The sequence below is a fragment of the Microplitis demolitor genome, chromosome 1 (assembly GCF_026212275.2).
Source record: "Microplitis demolitor isolate Queensland-Clemson2020A chromosome 1, iyMicDemo2.1a, whole genome shotgun sequence".
Classification (NCBI taxonomy): Eukaryota; Metazoa; Arthropoda; class Insecta; order Hymenoptera; family Braconidae; genus Microplitis; species Microplitis demolitor.
The window spans coordinates 23,466,950-23,494,575 of NC_068545.1; the positions used below are offsets into that span (position 1 = coordinate 23,466,950).

General features: G+C 29.0%; 2 protein-coding genes across 3 annotated transcripts in view; both read left to right on the top strand.

Moving 5' to 3' along the window:
• The window catches only part of LOC103580045 (neuropeptides capa receptor), a 36,805-nt gene that overhangs the window by 4,488 nt on the left and 4,691 nt on the right, over positions 1 to 27,626 (top strand). The gene's annotated exons all lie outside the window — the stretch shown is intronic.
• LOC103580044 (putative gustatory receptor 28b) lies at positions 63 to 27,626 on the top strand. 2 transcript variants are annotated; one of them, XM_053743180.1, is made up of 5 exons: positions 63 to 266; positions 26,443 to 26,751; positions 27,165 to 27,236; positions 27,312 to 27,401; positions 27,475 to 27,626. In XM_053743180.1, the coding sequence occupies exons 2-5, from the start codon at positions 26,602 to 26,604 to the stop codon at positions 27,538 to 27,540; spliced, it is 378 nt and encodes a 125-aa protein (XP_053599155.1). In that variant the 5' UTR covers positions 63 to 266; positions 26,443 to 26,601; the 3' UTR covers positions 27,541 to 27,626. The 2 variants fall into 2 exon arrangements, with proteins under 2 accessions (XP_053599155.1, XP_008559872.1); XM_008561650.2 differs by lacking the exon at positions 63 to 266 and having other exon boundaries at positions 26,349 to 26,751.

Consider the following 27,626-nt stretch of genomic DNA (forward strand, 5'->3'; position numbering starts at 1 on the left):
TAAAATTTTCCCGCGTAATTTTAAAGAGAGCGCTCTATTCAAAATGGCGACGTAAACAAATCTGTCACGTTTGTTTATTTTTTTATTTAAAAATAATTAATTTATGCGACAATATGAATCAATGGAAATAATAGAATATCAATAATTAATAATATTTAAGTACAAGCATTAATACTAATGATTTATGAAAAAATATCTAGAAGGAATAGTGACAATTATTATTTATTTAATTACTGAGTATTAAAAAGATTATTGATAAATTTTAAGTAAGTTATTATTTAATAATTTCATTAATTAATATTTATCATATTTTTATCAAAACGTGGATAATATATTTTTCATATTTTAAAATATATACATAAAATTTATTTAATGCAAATAAAAGAATATGTGTATCTTTAAAATCAATATACTAAAGTATATCACGTGTGCAAAAGTTTGACAATTTCTAATTGCCATTGAAAAAAATGTATTTTTCAGAAAATTGAAAAAAAAAAAAGTTTTTTTTTTTTATTTTCAATGACATTTAAAAAATATAATAATTTATAGGAAACCCATAACTATTGTTAAATCAATAAACTCAAAATTATGGACTATTTTTCTTTCTGTCAAAAGTTTGTCGCAAACAAATTTCGTTTATTTCAAATATTTATCATTTCAACTTTGATTCTATTCGAATATAGAGTGAATTTGTATTTTGACATAGAAAAATGTTAGATTAACTTTTTCGTTCTATACTACAATGCACACGATATTCGAAAGCGTATTGTTGCTTCTATAACATTGCCACCTAAAAAAAAAAATATTTTTCTTTCCATTACATCAGTCTTCGAATAAAAAATCTCGGCTATTAAAATCCGCTATAACATATTTCTCTCTAAAATAAAAACTAACGAATTTTAAAAGTAATATTTTACTCTTAGACAGCCGATAATTTCTTATTATCATTATAAACCCGAATTTCATTTATTTAAAGTTATTTGCTCGATTAGATTACTGACTCCAGCCCAATCTTGACGCTTTTTTTTGTTTCAAAGCTTCTTAAACCAACGGATCTTTCCATCTAAATAGATTCGGATGCTTTCCATTTAAAGTCATTGTCTGTTGGCGTTCACCGAATAGACACTTGGCACCACAGTGAGAGCGAATAATAATAATGCTCTGCCGAGTACATCAAATTCAAGCTCATACTAAGGAGGGTGAGAGAGCAAAAACGATTTCTCAATGCAAATAAAAGCAACTGAAATATCTTTTATCTTAGTTCTTATTCTTGTTTTTTATATATATATAAAAAGTGCATGAAATACGTCATGAAAAGCTTTGAAATTCTCCAGAGCCTATTTAAGTAGACCCTTGGACTTTCACATCTGACATTAAATTTATTGCAGCGAAAGAAATCTCTTGTACATTTTTTTTCGATACTTCACTCGGAATAATTTTGTTATTTATTTTTATTTTTTGTTTCATTCTTAAACTTATGGAACCACAATACCATATTATTATCATAATGATGATGATAAAAATATATAATGAGTGATAATAAAAAATAATGGACTCTTTAATTAAATGGCGACATTGATTTTAACGGGAATATGATAATGGTTTTAAAAATAAAAGGAGAGGTCATTGCTTTTTAATATCATATCGTTGAGACGAGATTCTGATACTAAACCTGGGAAAAAAGTTTTAAGGTTTTCAGACAAGTATGCTAAGAACTAGAGACTTGTGTAGTTTACTTTGCTAGCTATGGTAATTTAAACTCCGACGTCCGATAAATTTACGTCATCTATAACAACCACTCGTTCCTATTCAACTTGCTCTCTTCGGTTGAATTATTATTTTTATACCCACCTTTTAAATATGTACTTCTATCCGCTTTTGCCAACTTTATCGGTGACTTATCCTATCAAATTCACAATTCATCGATTTATTTTCTTCAAAAGTTTTATTTATTTTCTTCAAAAGTTAAGAAAGTACCGCCAAAATAGGAGCTGTGACGAGGAAAAAGTTATAATAAATTGGAAAAATTTGAAATTTTTTTTATTTTGGATTGTTACACTTTAATTATTAATAAATATGTGCATAGTAAACAATTTTAATCATAAATAAATACATAAAATAGCTGAATATTATTTTTGAAGCTTTGGAATGAGAATGCATATAATGAGAAATAGTTTAATAAACAACGTATTAATCCATTTCAATCAGCACTGGAACGAAATTGTATCAGAATAATGAGATAAGTTGCAATTGTACCAACAATCTGGAACAAATAAATAAATAAATAGTTCATTTGAAAGTTTTATGATAAAATAACAAAACTTACGGCTCCTATAAGTGTGCGGTCTAATGAAATAATATCACAGGCAGTGAATTCAACTTTCCGATACAAGAGATCGCGTACAAATTTAACCAACTGTAATTTAAAAATTTAAAGTTAATAATGAGAAGCATTAATTGATTCGAATACGATGATATAAAAAAGTTCGTTTACTTCTTTTTCAACTTTTTCATCTATTGCGCATCGGTCCATCAACAGATTGATAACATTCGCTGTTTCGCTGCTCTGAAATATTCAAGTCCATAGTTAGTCCAAAAACTATGAATAATGCTTCAGAGTGTGTGCTATTGCCCACTCTCTCTTTTACTATTACTTGCTCTTTCACTCTATATCGCTATCGCTCATTCAAAAATTGTGAGCCAATACCTTTGAATATTTATAACCCTTTTTTTTAACTTATAATTGTTTTCCTACAATCTACTAGTTTTTAGGGAGATTCTACCGATAGCTATTTGAAATATTAGTAAAAACATGAATTTGTTTTGGATAGATCCGGCTTACTAAAGTTTTCTTAGAGAGTATTTAAGTCTATCATAGTAAAGTCCTCTCAGAAAGTAAGTCGCCGTTAGTTTATACCCTCACTATTAGAAAACAAGTCTAATCTCAGGTCGATACTAAAAATTAACATTACAAACCGAAAACTTCCGACGATTCCCTACGGTGATTTGCTTTCTGGGAGAACTTTCTATACTTCGTCATGGCTGTGTAAATGTCATTCAATATATTCTAAAGTCTTCCCGAAAGTAAATTGCCGTCGGGCATTGTCGGAAATTTTCGGTTTGTAATGTTAATATGTAGCAACGGCGTCAGATAAAACTTAGTTTCTAATACTGGGGGTAAAAATCGACAGTGACTTTCTGAAAGAACTTTACATATTAATTAAGCGCACTTTGAGTATCAATATCTCGTTTCAAGATCTATATATATGACTATATATTTGAGTTTAAAAATATTTACCTGTTTAATTGTTTTATTAACGTAAGTTGTTAACATGAAAATTGAAAAACTCAACCATAATACTGATATTGAATCATTTAGATTGATACCACTAAGTCTCTGTGTTTCGAAGAATTCAAGTATTGCAAAATATAAAACAAATACACTTTCAGCGCCGATAAAAATCAAAGCCAACAAAATAGAAAAGCCAAAGAAACTGCCGAGGTCTTGACAAATCTCATACAATTTAATGTATGCGTATTTAATATTATTTATATCATAAATTACAGAGCCGCGAAAAAGTGTCGTTCTTGAAACACATACTGCTTCCGGTTGATTCTTATTCTGATTAGCTTCAATGATCTTAACGATTGTGTAATTAATGATTTTGAACCTTCTATTAATCATATTTAGTAGCATTATATATTGTATTAACAGCCATGCACTAATTACAGTAGGTGTGGATCTAATTATCGTCCCTAATAATGAATAGCGATGGAATTCAGTTACCACTAAGAAACAGCAGATAAATAAATTTACGATAAATATTATATGCAGAGTTATATCATTTTCTAAGCTATAGATTGAACATTTTTGTAATTTACTGTCTACGACTTTCAACCGATTAAAAATACCAATCATTAATTTTTGACGGAAAATGTACACTGATAAATAGACGAGTGTTGTCAGTCCTGCGAGATTTTCAAGAGTTGATACTGTTTCTTTAGTCATTATAGAATCTGTTTGAAGTATCGTTAAGGGATTATAGTGTGAAGAATATAGAGTTAAAGAAATTATCACAATTATTAATAAAACGTTGTAAAATGTTCCAAAATATGAAAACTTGCAGACCTTATTTTGATCATTATTAACTTGGCGGTTTTTTTTATACATTTCAAAATCGCTTATTGTCCAAGGCGATAGTCCTATTATTTTAAAGAAAATATATTGAATAAAAAATAAGCTACGGTGGTACACTGACACATATTTTTTGTAATACATATTTATGTTATTTTATAATTTAGAGAAATTATTATAAAGTGACTTTTGAAATGGTATATTGTTGGCGAGCGATAATAGACTAATGAAAACTGCTTCGATATAATCTATTATGAACTTAGTCGTGTGAATTTTTATGATTATATTTTTCCATTTGCACAATCATTTTGATAATCAGTAGTTTGTGATGATGATGTATGAAATAGAGTTAATTAATTAATCAGAAAGTGGGATTATGTGCAATTGTAAATATGCGCACTTTAATTATCAATATCTCGTTTTACAATCGGTCAAAAATTCTCATTTTCTAAAGTTACGTTCAGGACTTAATACAATATTTCCATTTCATGAAATTCTACCCATGATTCCTACAGCACGATAACTACCTTAGAGTTATTAATTATTTGAGTTTAAAAATATTTACCTGTTGGATTGTTTTCGTAACGTAAGTTGTTAACATGAAAACTGAAAAATTTATCCATGATACTGATATTGATTCGGCTATACTAATGCCTGTAGGTGGTTTCTGTTTATCGAAATATGAAAGTACTCCAAAGTAAGCAATAAATGTACTTCCAGCGTCTTAAAATACGTACTGTTTCCGGTCCATTCTCACTTTTTTAAACCTCAGTGATCTTGACAATTGTGAAATTAATACTTTTTTACCTTCTGTTAATCATATTTAGTAGCATTATGTACTGTATTATCACCCATATACAGATTAGAGGGTGAGCATTTAATTATCATACTTAATAATGTAAGAGTATGAAAAATAGCAGATATCATTTTGGATATTACTAATTTTCCGGCATTTACGAGACATTCCAAAATTATTTATTGCCCAGGGCGATAGTCCAATTATTTTAAAGAAAATATATTGGATGAGAGTTAAATTTTGTTGATTCACTGGCTGATACTTATTGTAATATATATTTTTTTAAATTGATAGACTTATATATTCTACTAATACAATATTCTAACAGAACGAAATTGACAACCTCTGTACAGTATTTGCAAGAGTTGAAAAACTATTGGTCAGAAGCTATTTCAATGTAATCAATTTAATGACATTGTGCGCATTATCATCGCGTGAATATTAATAATTATATTTGTTCATTAGCTTAAAACATCACCACAAACTAATTAATGGATAGTATGAAGTAAAGTTAAATAATTCTAGTTAATTTGATTCGAAGATGAGCAATTGCGAAATTGTATTACAATAATGAGATAGGTTACAATTGTACCGGAAACCTGCAAAAAAAAAAAAAAAACATTAAGTTAATTGAAAAAGTTTAAGATCAAGTAGTTCAGTGAAAAAAGACGAGAAACTATAAATTCAACTTACAGTCTGCAAAAGTGTACAGTTCAGCGGCATAATGTCACAAATGTTCAATTCGACGGCGTGATGTGAAAGAGCATGTGAAAATATAAACAACTGTAATCATGAAAACAAACATAGTTCGATAAATATTGTCAATAGATAGAAACAAACAATTACAAACAATATTAATTTGTGTGAGAAGAAATGAAACAAGAGAATTTCAGATCAGGGGGAAGCTGGCTGACACCACCCGGAGACCTGGTGAATGCAGGACGTCTCAATCCAAACGTTTACGCACGCGGATCGAAACGGCCTACTCTCCACCCTTGGTGTGTAACATACTATTTTTATACTAGGCTGAAATTAGCTTGTTTCGATTGGCTGTACAGACACTGAAACTCGAAGCTTCGATGCTGAGAGTATGAAAATGTATACTTACTTTTCTTTGCATTTCCTCGCCCATGGTGCACTGGTCCATAATGGTCGCAATAACCCCGGCTATTTTTTTACTCTGTAAAAAAATCAGAAAACAGCAGTAATGTTTTATTGTGAGATGAGGATCAGCTAAACAATAATAATATCAACTATTTATTACTTCTTTCTCTATTCGAGTGGCATAAGAAGTTAACACAATAAATTCGGGAATAATCCACATCAGCCATATTATATCACTCAGGTATGAACCTGGATCAGCCTCTTGTCCGTTGATAGACATAACAATGAAAAAAAACAATGTGGATATCATTGTTTGAATAGTATATATAATACTGACCAACATAGGTAACCCGAAAAATTTTCCAATATCTTGACAAATTTCGCACAACTCCTCATAAGCACATTTGAGATTGTCAATATCATGAAACACTAGTTCGCGCAATATTGACAAGTTTGAAAGGGATGATGACTGTGATGTAGAAACGGTACCTTTATTACTCTTGAATTTCAAAAAAGCCGAATTAATCATCTCAAATCGCTTAGTGATAACATCTAGTATTATCGTGTATTGCATCATGATCCAACAATAAATAACATCCGGTAAATCTCGTATTATTGCTGATTGTAATGGATAATAATATATTTCAACAATCTCATGGCAAGTGAACAAAACAAAACTAATAATAAATATTATGATAATAATTTTATCACTTTTAAATTTGTAAGCCGCGCACTTCATCAATTTTTTGTCAACGCTCTTTAGCCGATTAAATGCATTAATCATTAACTTTTGTTGGATAGTATAAGTGAAAAATACTCCACATGTTGCCAGTCCTACGATGTAATAAATTTTTGCTCGAATTGAAACGGTTAAAAATGAATCAATTTCTCGTTGATCAAATGACTCATTAAATATGACGTTCAATATTAATGAAACTATGAGAGTAATTAATAATATATTGTATATAGACCCGAGGTAAGAGAATTTGCACTTTAAATTTTTATAATTATTGGCTTTGCTCTGGTTACGAAATATTTCAAAAACATTTAGTGTCCACGGCAAAAGTCCAATTACTTTGAAGAAAATCGATTGAACTAATACCAAATTTCGATGAACCGCTGAGTCGTATTCATTGTAATACATTTTTTTCGTGATTTTAAAGCAAATTTAGCTAAAAAAATCCGACAGAGGCGTGAAATGTTAATAGCACTCACGATTAAGAAGTACTGGGGACTGATACACTGCCATCGGTTTGAAAAACAAGTTTTTTATATTCTATAGCGTGCTTTATATTTGTATGCACTTTTGATTAAAACACGAGGACTTTTATTCGTTTAAATTGCAGATGTTGGCGTGTGATAAAAAATATAACATCACAAATACGAGTTTTTATATAAATTAATAATTGTTGAGAGTAAATGAGAATCAAACATCAGTTTAATGAAAGTTATAATTTGAGAAAAATGTAAGTCATGTTTGATATAGTACATGTTTTTCTTGATTTGTTAATTTAATAATTATATATTTTGAAGACAATATAAATTAGTGACGTGCAGAATCATTCTAGTGTTTGATGGTGATAAAAAGCTAATGGAGACAGCTTTATTATTGTCGATCGAAAAAATGTGAATGTGCAAGTCATGTGAATGTTTGTAATTATTATTTTTTTTTTTTTTATTATCTTGGTAATATAGCTGTCAGTTGATGAACAGAATATACCAAGTGAACGATATTTTTACTATACTTGATTAGAATCTGTGCAATTTCGGAACTGTATAAGAATAATAAGATATGTCACAACAGTACCAGCGATCTGAAATGAATTGAAAACTCCTCACTTAAAAAGAAGATTATGCAAAAATAATTTGAAAATATCTAAATCAATGTCACTTACAGTTTGTAAAAGTGTGCGGTTTAGCGGCATAATATCACATATGTTTAATTCGACGGATCGATGTGAAAGAGCATGTGAAAATATGAACAACTGTAATAATGAAAACAAACATAATTCGATAAATATTGACAATAGATGGAAACAAACGATTACAATCAATAATATATTGTGTGAGAAAAGATAAAACAAGACAATTTCAGATGAGGGAAAAGTTGATTGATAACACCCGCAGATCTGATGAAAAATAATACACACACCAAGGAGGAAAGAAGGACGTCTCAATACATGTTTTTGCCATCTTCGTCTTCCACTTGGATAGACATTTATGCACGCGGGTTAAAATGGCCGATTCTCTATCCTTAGTGTGTAATATACTATTTTCACACTGAGCTGAAATTAGATAATGAAAATGTATATTTACTTTTTTTTGCATTTTCGTGTCCATTGTGCACTGGTCCATAATGACATCAACAACCCTAGCTAATTTTTTACTCTGTAAAGAAAACAGAATACAGTTACAATATTTTATTTTAAGATGAAAATCAGCTAAAAAATAATACTATCGAATGTTTATTACTTCTTTCTCTATTCGAGTGGCATAAGAAGTTAACACAATAAATTCGGGAATAATCCACATCAGCCATATTATATCACTCAGATATGAACCTGGATCAGCCTCTTGTTCGTTAATAGACATAACAATGAAAAAAAACAATGTGGATATCATTGTTTGAATGGTATGTATAATACTGACCAATATAGGTGACCCGAAAAATTTTCCAACATCTTGACTAATTTCGCACAATTCCGCGTGAGCATATTTAAGATTGTCAATATCATAATAAACTAATTCGCGCAATATTGACAAGTTTGAAAGGGATGATGACTGTGATGTAGAGGCAGTGACTTTATTACTTTTAAATTTCAAAAAAGCCGAATTAATCATCTCAAATCGCTTAGTGATAACATCTAGTATTATCGTGTATTGCATCATGATCCAACAATTAATAACAGCTGGTAAATCTCGTATAAATGCTGATTGCAATGGATAATAATATATTTCAACAATCTCATGGCAAGTGAACAAAACAAAACTAATAATAAATATTATGATAATAATTTTATCACTTTTTATTATGTAAGCTGCGCACTTTATCAATTTTTCGTCAACGCTTTTTAGCCGATTAATTGCATTAATCATCAACTTTTGTTGAGTAATGTAACTGAAAACCACTCCACATGTTGTGAATGCTGAGATGTAATGAATTTTTGCTTGGATTGAGTCGGTTAAAAATGAATCAATTTCGAGTTGATGGAATGACTCATTAAATATGACGTTCAATATCAATGAAACTATGAGAATGATTAATAATATATTGTATATAGACCCGGGGTATGAGAACTTGCACTTGTAATTTTTGTAATTATTGGCTTTACTCTGTTTACGAAATTTTTCAAAAATATTTAGTGTCCATGGCGACAATCCGATCACTTTGAAGAAAATCGATTGAATAAAGACAAAATTCCGATGAACTGCTGAGTCGTATTTATTGTAATACATTTTTCGTCACAATTTCTAAGTAAATAAATAAATTTAGCTGAAAAAATCTGACAGAATCGTGTGGAATGTTAATAGCACACGCGATTCAGAAGTAATGGGGACTGATACACTGCCATCGGTCTGAAAAACAAGTTTTCTATTTTTCATTGCGTGATTTATGTTTGTATTGACTTTTAGTTGAAACGCGAGGTCTCCTCCACTTACAAAGTAATTTTCTATTGATAAACTTTCTATCTGTTCTAATTGCTGATCTTGGGGTGTGATAGAAAATATAACATCACAAATACGAATATTTTTTATAAATAAATAATTATTGACAGCAAATGAGATGCGAAAGTTTAATAAAAGTTATAATTTAGTGGCAAAATGGGTCATATTTAATTTAATATATATTATGTCAATTGGCGACTTGATTATCATCAATCAAAAAAATGCGTGTGATGGCTCCCGTGATTGTCTGTAGTTTTCTTTTTTTTTTTTTTATAATCTTTGTAATTTTAACGATCACTTAATTATTAGAATATGTCAAGTGAATGACATTTTTAATTTATTTGATGTGAACCTGTGCAATTTCGGAATTGTATAAGAATAATGAGATAGGTTACAATGGTACCAATCATCTGAAATAAATTAAAAATTCTTCTTTTAACTAGAAAATTGTTCAAAATAATGCTTGAAAAATATCAAAATGAATCACTTACAGTTTGTAAAAGTGTACGGTTTAGTGGCATAATGTCACACACATTAAATTCAATAGTTCGATGCGAAAGAGCATGTGAAAATAAGAGTAACTGCAATCATAACATTAGGCTTAGCGACTAAAAATCTAAAAATATATATATGAAAACATTACAAAATTATGTTTACTTTGTGTTTCATTTCCTCGTCCGCTGTACATCGATTCCTGGTTGCGGAAATAATACCCGCCGTTTTCTGGCTCTAAAAAAAAAATAATAATTGTCAGCAGTTATAAATTTTTTCGAGTAACAATCTATTGAAAATAATATTCGGTTATCCTCGCACCTCTTTTTCCATTTGATTGACATAAGTAGTTAACAAAATAAATTCTGAAGTTATCCATCCTATCCAAACGATAGTAACCCGATTCTCCATAATATCGAATTTTTGGTCATTAATGAGCAAAACTATTAAGTATAAAAGATATATAATCCACAAGCCACTGTATACAATAATGATCAAAATAAATAGTCCAAAGAACTCTCCGACATCTTGACAAATTTCAACCAATTCCATGTATGCATATTTAAAATTGCCAATATCATAAAGAACAAGTTCACGGTGTAATATAGATAAATTTATCACAGATCGTGGTTGTAATAATAACGTAGTGTAATTATTAATTTGTAATTTTGAAACAGCCAAATTAATCATCTCGAATCGCTTAATAATTATATCTAACATTATAATGTATTGTATCATTATCCAACTGTTGATAACAACCGCTAACCCGAGTATTAATGCTGTAAGCAGGGGGTAGGCATTTATTATAGAAGTGACATCGTGAATGTTCAAAACAAAGTTGACACTGAATAGTATGAAAATGGTTTTATTACTCTTCAACTTGTAAGCTCCAGACTTCAAAAATTTTTCATCGACGCCCACTAATCGATTAATCACACTGATAATTGATTTTTGTTTTATCGTATAAATTAAGTATAATCCACAAGTTGTTAATGCGCTGACATAAAATATTATAACTGCTACTGAGCTTATTATAAATTCATCTTCTTGTATAACATATAGACTATTATTCAAGACAGCACTTACGATCAATGAAATTCCAACAGTAAATATTACGATATTATAAATTGTTCCCACATACGATAAACTGCATTTATAATTTTGATCATTGTGAGATTTGTTTTTCTTGCGAAATTTTTCAGGTACAATAATTGTCCAGGGTGACAGTCCGATTATTTTAAAGAAAATTGATTGAATAAATATCAAGATTTGATTTATTGACGAGTCATATTTATTGAAATACATTTTTCTCGTGATTTCAAAGTAAATGGATATATTTTGTTGAAAGTCTGACAGAATCGTATGAAATGTTAATACGCACACGATTAAAAAGTAATAGAGACTGATACACTGCCATCGGTTTGAAAAACAAGTTTTCTATTTTTCATTGCGTGATTTATGTTTGTATTGACTTTTAGTTAAAACGCGAGGTCTCCTCCACTTACAAAGCAATTTTCTATTGATAAACTGTCTATCTGTTCTAATTGCTGATCTTGGGGTGTGATAGGAAATATAACATCACAAATACGAATATTTTTTATAAATAAATAATTATTAACAGCAAATGAGATGCGAAAGTTTAATAAAAGTTATAATTTAATGGAAAAATGGGTCATATTTAGTGTAATATATATTTTGTTGATTTGTTAATTTGATTAATATATTTTTTGAATATGTATAATATTATATAAACGAGGTTTAAAGTCTCTATTGTATTTTAAAGCTATCTAAACTGATGGAGATTAACTTCTTGATAATTTTGACTGTCAGTTCATTAGCAAAATTTACAACCAAAATAATATTTTTAATTGACTTAATTAGAACTTGCGCTACTTCTAAATTGTAAAAGAATAATGAGATAGGTTACAACGGTACCAGCAATCTAAAATAAAACAAAAACTTTTCAGTCAATAACAAAATATCTGAATGAATGTCACTTACATTTTGTAAAAGTGTCCGGTTTAGAGGAATTAGATCACACACGTTGAATTCAACAGTCTGGTGCAAAAGAGCATGTGAAAATAAGAATAGCTGTAATCAAAAAATTAGACTTAGCATTAACGAGTCCAAAAATATTGATATCAAAAAAGCGCCATATCATATTTACTTTTTGCTTTAATTCCTCGTCTTCCGTGCACTGATCCATAATTACATTTATAACACCTGCCGTTTTTTGGCTCTAAAAATATAACAATTGCACATGTTATAAATTTTGAGCAACAATCTGCTGAAAGTAATATTCAGTTATCTTCAAACCTCTTTTTCCGTTCGATTTACATACGTAGTTAACAGAGTGAATTCCAAGAATATCCAAATCAACCAAATTATATCATTCAGGTGCGCCATGATGTCAAATTTCGGGTCATTCATAAATCGCACGAATATAAAATATAATACAGATATAATTAATATTCCACCATATATAGTAATGATCAAAATAAATATTCCAAAGAACTCTCCGACATCTTGACAAATTTCAACCAATTCCATATATGCAGATTTAAGATTGTCAATGTCGTAAAGAACAAGTTCACGGCGTAATGATAAATTTATCACTGATTTAAGTTGCGATGCAGAGCTAGTAAAGTTACTAATTTTCAATTTTGAAACGGCCAAATTAATCATCTCGAATCGTTTGATAATCACATCTAATATTATTGTATATTGTATTATAATCCAACTGTTTATAAGAACCGGTAAATCGTGTACGAACGCTGTCAGCAGTGAGTACGTATATACTTCAGACATGACATCATAAATGCTTATGACAAAATTGAGACTGAATACTACGAAAATCGTTTTGTAATTTTTGATACTGTAACAAGCGCACTTTAACAATTTTCCATCGATACTTATCAACCGATTTATCACATTGATCATTGAATTTTGTTTGATAACATAAATTAAGATTAATACGCAAAATATTAATGCGATGAAGCAATAAATTAGAATCATTACTGAGCTAGTTACCAATGAATCTTCCTGGATTTCATGTAATTTGTCATTAATCTTAGCATATAAAATCAGCGAAACTCCAACGACAAATATAATTACATTATATAACATTCCTACATAAGACAAAGTACATTTATAATTCTTATTATTACTGGGTCCGCTTTTATCGCGAAATTTTTCAGGGATGCTAATTGTCCAGGGCGACAGTCCAATTATTTTAAAGAAAATTGACTGAATAAATATCATGTTTTGATTTATAGCCGAGTCATATTTATTAAAATACATTTTCTTAATTGCACACTTCGATCGCGAAGCTTACTATCGACCTGTCACGGGACAGTATTTGTTACTGAAATTGTTGTAACTCGGTGAACTTGTATTTTGAACTAAACAAGACTCGAATGTCGTCCTCGGTTTCAAAAACATTATTTTCATATTTATTTACGTTAATGATGTTCGTAAACTCTTTTAGTTTAAACACGACCCTTCATATACGCTCGCTCTGTACATTTAAAAGTGAAATTTTTACCGATACGCTATCAGTTGCCATTGCAGATCTTGAAGTCCGATAGAAAACATAGAAGTCGTCTGATAAATAAATAATTATTCAAAATCGATGAGCAACCCAAGTTTAAGTTTAAAGCTGAAAGTTTTCAATGCAAAATATTTAGCAGTGGGCATACAATAAAATTTAATAATTAATATCCACAGTAAATATTTTATATTATTAGAATATTTTGAAAATCATCAATTACATATATGTAATATTTGAAATATATATATATAAAAAAATTTAGTAATTTGATTTTATCAGTTTTCAAGACTCATTTGTGCGAAATTGTATCAGAATAATTATATAAGTTACAATTGTGCCGGCGATCTGAAAAAAGTAAAACTTTTTGATTAAAAATTAAAATTAATCATTTTTGAATCTATAATTTAACTTACAGTTGCCAAAAGTTTACGGTCTAATGATATAATATCACAGGCGGTGAATTTAACCATTCGAAATAAAAGGTGGCGTAAAAATTTAACAAACTGAAAATTTCGTCTTAAGTTAATGTTTATCATAATTATATTAGATGAAATAAATAAGTTAATTACTTCTTTTTCAACTTTTTCATCCATCGCACATTGATCCATCAGTACATTAATTATATTCGCCGTCTCCTTGCTCTGTAAAAATTCCAGTGCAGTTAATTTAATTAACAACATTATGATTTATGTAATCTATTTCACAAGCATAAAAATATATACCCGATTAATAGTTTTAGTGACATAAGTTGTTAACATTAACATTATTAGAGCCATCCAAAGTAATCGCATACTTTGGCATAGACATACGATGTAATTTATTTGAATTGTTTTTGACAATAACAACATAAAAAAATATAAAATTAATATACTTGTCAAACCAAAATACACAATGGCCATTAAAATTGGTAATCCATAAAAGTCAGCAGTGTCTTTGCATATTTCACACAGTTTGACATAAGCGCATTTAATATTTTTGACATCATAATGTACTGATTCGCGTAATGGCTTTTTTGAAACAAACAATATTTGGGATTGATTGAGATGACTTTTGGTACCGCGCAGCTTAATTATCATAAAATTAATGCTTTTGAATCTCTTATCAATGATATCAAGTAGAGTCGTATATTGGACTATTATCGAACTAAAGACAATTATGGGTGAGTGGAGAATCACTATCAGTAGTAATATATTTTCAAAGTGATAAATATAAGATTCCATTGCCAAATAACAGCAGTAGATCAAAAAGTTTCCAATGAATATAAGGTGAACGATAACATAATTACTTTCCGTCGTAAAAACTGCACACTTTTCTAGATCACTGTCGACATTTTTCAGTTGGTTCAAAATATTAATAACTTTATTTTGTCGGAATGTCATTATCAAAATTAAAATAACTATTTCCATTATTGCGAAGCATTTGAGATTTGATACAGTATTTCTAGTTACTAAAATATCACGTGGTGGTGTTTCTAATATGTTATAGAATGAAAAATATAGAATAGTTGAAACCTCAAGAACAACCAATAAAATATTGTAAAATGATCCTGCGTATGAAAAATAGCAGATATTTTTTTGAACTCTTCGGCTCTTACGTGATGTTTTAGAAATCTTTACTGTCCAGGGCGATAGTCCGATTATTTTAAAAATAATATATTGCAAGGAAGTTAAATTTCTGTGGTAGACTGAGTCATATTTATTATAATACATATTTATTTTATATTTTGATTGAGATAATATTATAGAGCGACGATTAAAACGTTTGCAGGCGAGTGACTGGTGAAGACTGCTTTGATATATTCGACTGAAAAAAACTAGCACGTACTTAATCGCGTGAATTTTAATAATTGTGTTTTTTCATTTACATAATCATACTTTGATCATCAAATAGTTAATGAAAAATAATGTGAGTAATTATTCTAATTAGTTTGGTTTGAAGGCGAGCAATTTCGAAATTGTATAACAATTATGAGATAAGTAACAACTGTACCCGCGATCTGAAACAAAAATTAAATTATACGTTTTATTTGAAGTTTTTTCCATGAAATATTTCCGTGAAAAAATATTTGGGAAAATCAAATTTTATTACAGTTTGTAATATTGAGCGGTTCAGCGGCAAAATATCACATACGTTGAAGTCAACTTTTCGCTCTGAGACATCACGTGAAAATATGAGCAACTGTAATTAAAAAATCAGTCATGTTTATGATATGCAATAATAAAAAATCAAAATCGAATATTTACTTTTTCTTCTGATTTCTCACTCATCGTACACTGATCGATTATTGTGATGATAATATCTGCCATTTTTTTACTCTAAAAATAAAACGAAAATACCGGAGTTATATATTTTTTCCAATAACAATTAACTTAATAATAATACAGTCGTATTCCATTAACTCTGAACTTCCCCTCAATCTTAACCCCCACTCCGAGCTACACTGTCTCCCACCCGATGCTATACATTTGTATAGAGCGCATGCGCTGTAGATTATTCTGCGAGAGAAGGGGCATTCGATAATTCGGAATTTCTAAAAAATTTCCATTCCACCGTAAACTGTCCGAGTTAACGAAATTCGACTGTCTCAAATATTTATTACTTCTTTCTCCGTTTTAGTGACGTATGTAGTCAACACAATAAATTTAGGAATGATCCATATTAGCCACATAATATCATGAACATGAATTCTATGATCGAATTCATGTACATTAACACTCAACAAGATAAAAAAGTACAATGTGGTTATCATTTTTAAACCGTAGCGTATAATAGCGAACAGCATAGACAGCCCAAAAAAATTTCCAACATCTTGACAAATATCACACAGTTTTCCATGAGCACATTTAAGATCTTCAATTTCATATGGTACCAATTCACCCAATATCGATAAGTTCGCCTCAGATATCGGCTGTAATACAAACTCTGTTTTTTTATCACTACCGAATTTCGAAGTAGCCAAATTAATCATCTCGAATCGCTTATTAATAACATCTATTATCATTATATATTGTATTATCACACAGCAATTAATAACAGTTGGCAAGTCTCGTATTATTACTGAATGCAGAGGATAATGATATAAGTAAAAAGCCTCGTAGCAAATGAGCATAATAAAGTTGACAATAAACATCACATGAATTCTATTATAGTTTTTGGATCTGTACGCTCGACACTTTAACAACGTTTCATCAACATTTTTTAACTGATTAAACGCACTGATTACTAATTTTTGATTAATAACGTAAATTAATAGAATTCCACATGCCAATAGTGCAGTGAGGTGATAAATAGTTGCTTGTACTGAGTCTGTTAAAAATGAATCGTTATGTGTATTATCAAATTCTTCATTGACCATGACGTAAATTATCCATGAAACAATTAGAATAATTAATATAATATTGTAGACCGATCCAAAATAAGAAAATTTGCATTTGTAATCTTCAAAATTAACCCGCCGTTTTTTATGATACTTGACAGGAGTACAAACTGTCCACGGCAGTAATCCTAATATTTTAAGCAAAATCGATTGAATAAATATTAAGTTTCGATGATTTTTTGAGTCGTATTTGCTGTGATACATTTTTTGTTGAAGTATGTATATACTAGCTTGAAAAAATATACGGACTTGTATGCTCTTTTAATAACGCTCGCGATAGAGGATTAACGGAGACTGCTACACTGTCATCGATTTGAAAAACATGATTTATATATATTTCATTGCGTGATTTATGTTCGTATGCTCTTACAGTTAAAATGCGAAGCATTCTATTATACAAAGCTATTTTTTACCGATACACTGGATATCAGTAATTGCAGATCATGAAGTGTGATAGCAAATATAACATCTAGAAAATACGAGTTGTTCAATAAATAAATAATTATTGAGAATATGAACAACCATAGTTGGAAATAATAATCTTAATAGGAAACTGATAGCTACTGATTTAAATCGAGCGTCAAATTGACCTTCAGTATAATCCCATTCCAGCCTTTTTGTATAAAAAATATGAGCTGAGTGATAGTCGTGATTAATTGTAGAAGAAAATAAGAATTGAAACAATGAAAATTTATATTAAACAGTTGGCGGATTCGTGCGAAATTGTATTAGAATGATAAGATATGTTACAAATGTACCCGCGATCTGAAACACAAAATCTCTCATTAGTCAAAATAAAAAATTATCATGCAAACATATAAATTTAATATTGAAGTAATCTGACTCACTGTTCCTAAAAGTGTACGGTCTAATGAGACAATTTCAAAGGCGGTGAATTTGACTTTCCGATACGAGACGTTGCGTAAAAAACTATCCAACTGAAATATAAAAATAAGGAGCATTACTTTATTAGAATACCTCAAAATTATAAACTTTTTTTACTTCTCTTTCAACTTTTTCATCCATTACACATTGATCCATTAGCTCATTGATAATATTTCCCGTTTCATCACTCTGAAAATATTTTTTAAAAAATGCAGTTAATTAATAAATCATTAATAACAGTTTATTACTTATATCATAATATACCTCATTAATTGTTCTATTAACGTAAGTTGTAAGCAACATAATTTGAAGAAGCATCCATATTATTAATCCTCCACTAATTGTAGTTACTGCTAAACTCAATTTAATTGTTTTGTAAAAAGACAATATCATAAAGTACGAAAGAAATAAACTTGACGACCCATTGTATAGTAAAGCGATCAAAAATAATATTCCGTAAAAGTCGGAAATTTCTTGACAAATTTCCCCCAATTTAATGTAAGCAGATTTAATATTATTGATATCATGAATCACTGATGCACGCAATACTATGATTTTTCCAAAACATGGCTGCAGTTGATCCTCACTAGTTTTGACAGTTAAAAATTTTTTCATCATCAAATTGATACTTTTGAATTTTCTATTAATCAAATTTAACATTATTGTATACTCGATTATTATCCAACTAAAATTAAAACTGGGGGAAAATCGCAGTAATGTCATCACTAAAGAACGGTTAAAAACATAAAATCCAGCTACCGAACCTATACAGCAGCTTAATAAATTTCCCATAAATAATAAATGAATCATGTAGTGATTTTCGCTGGTAAACATCACGCATCTTTGTAACTTATAGTCTACATTTTCTAACTTATTTAAAGCATCGATAATTATTTTTTGTCGGAACAAATAAATTAAGTAGACAATACTTGTAATCAGTGCTGCCAAGTACTCAAGATTTGTCATGGTCGATTCTGTTATTAAAGAATCATGCTGTACTTGAATAATTTTCACATTATAAAACGAGTATAGAGTTAATGAAAGCACAAAAATACTTAACATGAAGTTATAAAATGATCCGACGAATGAAAAATTGCAGACGTTATTTTGGACATTATTAATCTTCCGGCTTTTGCGACATACTACTGAATGTCTTATTGACCAAGGCGACAGTCCAATTAATTTTAAAAAAATATATTGAAAAATAGTCAGATATTGGTGATGCACTGAGTCATATTTATTGTAATACATATTTACGGTAATTTTTAATTAAATATATACACTTTATAGTGAAAATATTACAGAAGTCAAAATTTGTGTACAGTGTTCTAAAGCGGTAAAAGACTAATGGAGACTAGCTTAATGTAATTCATTGAATAACCTAGTACATGGTTCATCGCGTGAATACTTATAATTACATTTTTTTTCATTTACTTAATACATCTCGATCATCAGAAAGTTAATGGAGATATAAACTGAGTAATAGTGTAATTTATTTAATTATAAGAAGTACTTATTCGAAACCGTACAAAGATAATGAGATAAGTTGCAATCGTTCCGGTAATCTGAGATAAAAATAGAAAAATTAATTAATAAGAATAATTTTATTTAATCGATTACAAAGTAAAGAGACAATTACGAAATAAAGAGAAATTACTATTCCTTTAATACTAAAAATAATGACAATAAAAAAAGTTAATCCATAAAAACCCCCAATATTATGACAAATTTCACACAATGCCGCATGTGAATATTTAAGATTGTTAATGTCATACAAAACTAATTCACGTAAAAGCGATAAATTTATCGTAGATAGTACGTGGGGGTGAGTCACATCACTTCTGGTGCTAGAAAGCTTGGAAATAGCCGAATAAATCATTTCTAGTCGCGTATTAATTGCACTTGTTATTATTATATACTGTATTATTATAAAACTATTAATAACATATGTCAAATTTCGTATGAAAGTGATTAAAAATTAGTAACTGTAGCTGTCGCCGATATTGTAGTAGATGCAAACAAAAAAATTACCAACCAATGTTACAATATATATATGAGCCATACGACATATGTCACAAATACTCCGACGTCCATTACATATTTTAATATTTTACTTGTCACAAATGAATCGATATCGTCTTCAATGGGGCCAAAAACAAATATCACATATATAATATTCAAAATAAGAATAAAATTCAATAATATGTTATACAATGTTCCTATATATGAAAAAGTGAATTTACTATTTCGGGTATTTATAGTCCATGGCGACAGTCCGATTATTTTGTAAAAAATCTTTCGACTAATTATCAAATTTCGGTCGAGTGCTGAGTCATATTTAGTGTAAAACATTTTTTTTGTACTCCTAACGACTCGATATTTTTTATTGAAACGGTTGACATGTAACATTAACACGCGATAAAACCTAATGAAGAGCATTGTAATTTGTAGTATTGAAAAAGTCTAGTGGGCAGTTGATTGTGTGATTCGATGGTTTCTAAATTATGTCGAACGGCTAATTACTATAAATCATTGTCAATCTACTCAAATTTTTAAATAATTACTTTTAAAGGCTTACTATTTATTTGCATATATTATCAATATGTATTACATTGTCATCAAATTGTAAATATATCAAACGGGTAATTTTGTATCAAATTTATTATTAATGCATAGTAATATATATAATCAATAATTCCGTAGCAAATGTATATCATATAATTAACAATGAATGATATTCATATACTTTTATTATTTTTAAATTTACGGTAAGCGCGGGCAAAACGGGGTCGCTTAAAGAGGGTCTATACTACTGCGCAAGTGCGACAAGGATAGTTTTCATTGACTCGAGTGTGATAGAGAAAAAAGTTCAGACCTCTTCAGGAAATAGTGTATTTGTGCATTTGAATTCAAATCTTTCCCTCCTTAATGTCAAAAAATCCTTCATGACCTTTTGATATCACTATACTAAATTTCATGTAGAAATGATGAGTATGACAATTTTATTACCTGACATTTATGTCAGACTATTCGCAAGAGACTCCGCAAAAAATATTTTAGGGCTCGAGGTTAATGAAAGGTAAATTCAATGATACCTCTAATTAATTATATTACAAGCCATGCTGCTACTAAATTATGTGTATAATAAGATATCTTTCAATTATACCATTCATCGCAGAAATAACTAATTATTAAATTCTTCAAATAATTACTCATTATTATCCTGTACATCTTAAGCTGTATCATTAATAAAATATCAAAGACAGTTAATTAAATTATTTTAAACGAAAGATCATGTCGAAATTACGTTAATTATCAAATATCCATTTTTTGAGTAATAGTGTATTCTACTATTAATTGGTACAATGTTATAAAAATATATATATACATATATATATGTATAGAGTCAAGGCGCTAATTAATTAGCTAACTAGTTTAATTTTTTTATTCAAATTGTTTTCATTAATCATCTCAGCAATATTAAGCAAATGGATGAAAAAATAACCAGCAGTACAATAGAGCATGACATTTAATTCAATAACAATAGTAATGGTGTTCATTAGTCTTAATAATCCTGTTGGAAAGCAAGTTCCTTAATTTATTATACTTTCAAACAGAAAATAAAAAAAAATTGAACATGATAAGAATTATATCGAATTACAATTATCATAATTTAGTACGCGACAGATATTTTATAGTTATTCAATACATTATTTACCAAATAATGGGTTTGTTTCCGTGGATATCGGATACATCGAAAATACTTAGTAACATAGTACAAATAATAATAATAAAAATAATAGATGGAAATTTTCATATGCTGGATCATTTTACAATATGTTATTATTTTTATTTATCCTCGGCCTTGGTTTTGTGATAAATTAATTTAATTATCAGTTTATATTCAATTTGTCATCATGTTAATTCTGGCAGTGATAGCGAAATTTAAATTAATCGAGACAATTTGTGGATACGATATTACAATTATTTAAATTTACTGGCAAAAATTAATAGTGAGTGCAATTAATCAGCTGAAAAACATGGACCATAAATTGAGTAAATGTGCAGCTTTTTGTCTTTAACTGGACCATAAATTACCCGACACAATTACGCATCTAGCTTTACACTTGAATAAATTTTGAAAAAAATTTTCTCCAAATTTTTGGTATTATTGCTACTTATCTTGTTATTGTCCTCCAATTTCGGACCAGAGGACCTTCTAACTGAATTTTAAATTTCCGGTCACAAAATTATTTGGCGGCATTTTTTAAAAATTTTATTTATACATTTCGCTAACAAAATAAACTACAGCTTACGAATTTATTTAAATGGAAAAACTAATTATCTTATTGTAAAGCACAATAAAGTGCATAACAATCAATCATCTAACAAGTTCAAGGTTCTGCTAAAATGTCCCATTTATCAAATTATAAATAAACTCAAGCAAATGGACGAAGACAATCAATATCAAAATAGAGCATGACATTCAATTTGATAACTCTAGTATTCGTTAGTCGTAATAATGCAGCTGTAAAGTAAATACCTCAGTTTACTATATTTTAAGTACAGAATTTAACATCATGCAGCAGATAAACTCAAAAATATCTAAACCAAAATTAGGTTCAAGTCAATACTATTCAGTTTGTTCACAATATTCCATATATATTTCACATGTTTTCTTTAAAATATTTGGACTGTCACCATGGACATTGGACGCGGCCCAAATATTCCGTAGAAATCATATGATTATTAATAATGATCAAAATAATGTGTGTAGATTTTCGCACGCAGGATCGTGTTATAATACTATACTATTTTTATCTAGTGTTGTACTTTGTTTTTATAAATTAATTGACATACCCACTGTTCAAGTCCAATCTGACACAATGTTAACGGCCAGTTTGGTCACTAAAATTGAATCTATAATGACGTTGTGTATCTATTTGGTACCGCTTATTTACATTTGTCGTCAAAAGTTGATGATAAGTGCTATCAATAGACTGGTCGATATTGACGAAAAATGGAAAAGATGGGGCAGCTATAAAATGGAAAGTAATATAAACGTTTATTTGATATTTTTTGGAAATTTTGTGTTGATCAGTGCAGCGGTAGCATTACTGGGGCAGTATCATTCATTCGTAATGTTAATTAATCGATGTTCTCCTGGTGTTATTGGTAGTTGGACAGTAACACAGTACGCAATATTACTAAATATGATAAACAAGCGATTTGAATCAATCAATTTGGGCATTTTGAAAATGGGCGGTAATATTATAAGCGATGGAACTCAATCGCAAACATTATCCGTCACAAAATTATCACTGTTACGTGAATTAGTACTTTATGACATTGATAATATTAAATATGCCTACGTAGAACTGTGTGAAATTTGTCAAGATATTGGGGATTTCTATGGATTGTCTATTTTGATTGTCATACTTCACTTTGGTTTTCAAACTATAATTGTTTTATATTTCGCTATCTCGTCGCTTATCCAGGGACACGAACACACCATGACAATGCACCTGTTTAATGGAATGCGGTTGTCATTATCAACCTTTTTATTCACTGTATTGACATGTAGTGTCACGAACACGATGAAGGAGGTATAATTATGTAAATGCCAGAAAATTTTTATTTGTTAATCGAATTTTATTTCAGAGTAAAAAAATTTCACATATTATAAATTTGCTTATGGATCGATGCCCAATGGACCAAAAAATTAAAGAACAAGTAAAAAAATTTATTAAATTAATTGATCATCAAAATAACTTCCAGTTTTTTTTTTTTTTTTTTTTTTTTTTTTTTTTTTTTTCAATATTTTTAAATTATAGCTGTTCAGATTTTCGCATCACCTCTTGCATTTGAAAGTTGAATTTTCCGCCTGTGATATTGTGCCTCTAGATCGTACCTTCCTAGCAATCGTGAGTTTAAAATATCTTATTTTTATACCCATTAAATTGACTCAAGCAGTCGGAAAATATTTAATGCAATGTTTTTTTTTTTTTTAGATTGTCGGAACGACTGCGACTTATTTAATAATAATTTTACAATTTCGTATAAGTGCATCTAGTTAACGAATAAAATATTGTTTATTTATTTTTACGTCAAATTTGAAGCTGAGTAATTTTCTTCAATGATAAGTACACAAACAACAACAAATGGTTCAACTCGCAACTGTACATTCAAATATTATAATTTTGAACAAATATTTATTTTATATTTTAAGGTTCCATTTTTATGTGCCTGAAAATTAGAACGTTTTTCGCACAACAAAACGAAAAAATTTTTGATTTGGCTGCTGAAAGGTGACTTAAGGAATAATTAGAGGTGGCTACAATTTTCAGCTGACGCAATGCAGCAAATACATGTATTTTTGTTTCGCGAAAAATTGATTGTATTTCGTCAAGAGATAGGACTTGCCTTGATACTGCGAATGGACACTTTTATAAAACACAGTAGCAAAGTTTTGAATTTAAAACATTTTATATTATCAATCTTTGTATATACTGTCAGTCAACCCTACAATAGTATAAAATAATCAAATTAATTAAAATTATAGCACATGAAATAATATTTTTAATCCATCTGATAATCGAGTGCATAAAAAGACATAAATAATCACGCAATGCAGAGCAAGCCTCGTATTCAATCGGATAACACTTACACGATACTTTTATTCGTCTCAATTGCGAGCACTCTAAAGGTCACACTTGAGTTTTAAATAATTCAGTAGTCAATTAACTCTAAGAATAGAGCTAATAAATTTGTAGATATTTTTAATTTTACTCACGATCGAAATCGTTCACTTAATTGCCAAAAGTTATTATTTATTAAATATACTTTTTATGAAATTTGTCGACCAACTTTCAGTCTCTTTCATTAAAATTATACGGCTTCACCAATATTTCGGCCAACTTTCGGCCTTTTCCAATAAAATTCTATGGTTCACTTTTAGAAACATTGAGTTTAATTTTTTATTTATAATTTTCCAAATGATTAAATATATACTGGGCTGAATAAAATAATTGATAACATTCATTATTATAATAACGTTGTCTGTTAATCGTAAGGATACTAATTACTATTAATGATAACAACATAAACATCAAGCAGTAACATATAACACCGCGTTTTCAATCAGATAATTAATTTCCATCACTTTAATTAGTCTTGCTTTACTCAAGTTATAAGATCAATTGCGCATGCACAAATTAAACTGTCAAACCGATATTTAGCTTACACCAAAAAACTTTATTGTAATTCTGGCGGGAATAAAACAAAGTTTTAAATTTATTTGCTGAAATCAACTTTCGTCCCTTAGGAAGAAATCGATGATTTCCAACCCGCGGAGAAATGAGACTGTTTTCATCGACCAGCCATTTTAATTAATAATTCAAATTAAATGAACATGAATATGAAAAACATTATTAGCTTGGAAATATGATAATTAATAATTAAATTGCTATAAAAAATAAAATAAAATCTAAAGGGTATATGTGATAAATATTATTATTATTTTCATAAGTTTTTAAATTAATCAGATAATAATAATAATAATAATTATTATAATAATAATAAAATAACTGAAAAAAATGTCAGCAATCACGCGACGAAATACAAACTCGCTGATAAACTGGATATATTATTACATTTCTCCTCAGTCTCGATTGCAACCACTGCAGAAATCACACTATCTATATATTATATTATTTCACAAAAAAGTGTATTTGCATAAAAATAAAAAAATGGAACGAACTTTTTTTAAAAAATCAGAAAAAAAAAATCGTTACCTTTTTCACTTTCATTATTTAATATTTATAAAATACATTATTTATAAAATAATCGGCTTGTCTCCATGGTCACTAAATATTTATAAAGCTTCAAATAAAAATCTCCGAATTAATAATGATAAAAATAAAATTTTCAATATTTCGTATGCCGGAACATTATATAATATTCTGCTGATTATACTTATTAATTCGTACAACATTTATTCGTTAAATGCGATCTCTTTCATGCATGCAGACTCTGTTCTGACACCAACAGTATTTAATACTATTCAATTTGTGTCGGTACTGTCGGTAGCCGTTATAATGACTATTTACATTTTTCGACAAAATATAATGATTAGTGTTATGAATAAACTTATTTGTGTGGAAGAAAGTCTAAATAACTGTACATACTACGAAGCAGAAAGTTATTTAATTATTTATTTAATAATTACTTCTAATGTTCTACTGACCACTACGCTGTTGGCACTTGGAATAAAAAATTATTCATGGCTAAATGTATTTTTTAAATTTTTGCCAAGCATTATCTCCAGCTGGGTCCTAATACAGTACACGACATTTCTATACATAATAAATAAAAAATTCATGAGCGTAAATATGTCAATCTCGAAATTAGGCAAACTAAAAAATTGCTCTCAATTACAGCCGATATTTGTGACTAAGACAGGACTTTTAACTGAATCAGTTTATCACGAAATTGAAAACATTAAATTCGTTTACTTGGAACTATGTGATGTTTGTCAAAATATTGAAGATTTTTTTGGGCTACCTGCTTTCATTGCTATTGTCAAGTTTGGAGAAATAATGACAAGATCTTTGTATTTAGTACTTATGTCACTAGATAATGCAAAACCAATCGAGTTATCATTGTACATCATCGGTGGAATAGTCATCGTTTGGCCGCCTCTTATATTGATGACTTTGACAACTTTTGTTGTGAGAGTAATTAAACAGGTAAGACAACTAAATATCAAAATATTGTTACTACTATGGCTAACTAGTGATGCAAAATTACCGTCAATTTTATGTAAGATCAGATCACAAGAAATTTAGTAAAAATTTCTCGTCAATTGGCGTCAAATTTTTCAGAAACTACTCAGCCAATTTTTTATGAAATAATTTTCTGGACAATATTAAATGTAAAGGAATTTTTGATGATAATTGTATTATTAAAGTTTATAAAAAAGTTAACGTCACTTATATTTGGATGCGAAATTACAGTGAAAATTTTCGGTCGACTATCGGTGAATTTTTTAAAAAATGCTGTCGCTGTGTTTGAAAAATTACCATTGATAAATTTTTCGCTGGCCAATTGACGTCAATTGTCCAAACTATGGCTAACAGACCTAATTATTATTTTTTTTCAGAGTCAAAAAACAGCAAATATCATAAATCTACTTATGGATCGCTGCAACATGGATCCGAAAATCAAGGAACAAGTAACTAAAATTATTTATTATTTTTTTTTTTCATTAATCAGGCGTTCTAATGATTATTTATAACCTCAAAATTAGTTGGCTAAATTTTCAAGCGACCTCCTGCACTTGAAAGTTGGGTTCACAGCCTGTGATATTGTGCCACTAGATCGTACACTCGTGGCCATTGTGAGTATAAACTTTTAATTTCCAATTAAAAATTTTATTCAATTAATTAATTGATTAATTTATCTATTTATAGATCTCTGGCACAGTCGTAACATATCTCATTATATTTATACAATTTCGTACCAGCGCACCAAATTAAATAAAATTCAATGAAACTACACCCTATTTTCAATAATTTATAACGAATATTAACATATCAATGATGAATAAAAAAAAAATAATAAT

Bases quoted from the DNA above. Each gene is read 5' to 3' on its own strand.
- LOC103580044 (XM_008561650.2), top strand. From the start codon at position 26,383: ATGAGCGTAAATATGTCAATCTCGAAATTAGGCAAACTAAAAAATTGC. The intron at 26,752-27,164 runs GTAAGACAACTA...ATTTTTTTTCAG, and splicing joins TTGTGAGAGTAATTAAACAG to AGTCAAAAAACAGCAAATAT. The intron at 27,402-27,474 runs GTGAGTATAAAC...ATCTATTTATAG, and splicing joins ATCGTACACTCGTGGCCATT to ATCTCTGGCACAGTCGTAAC.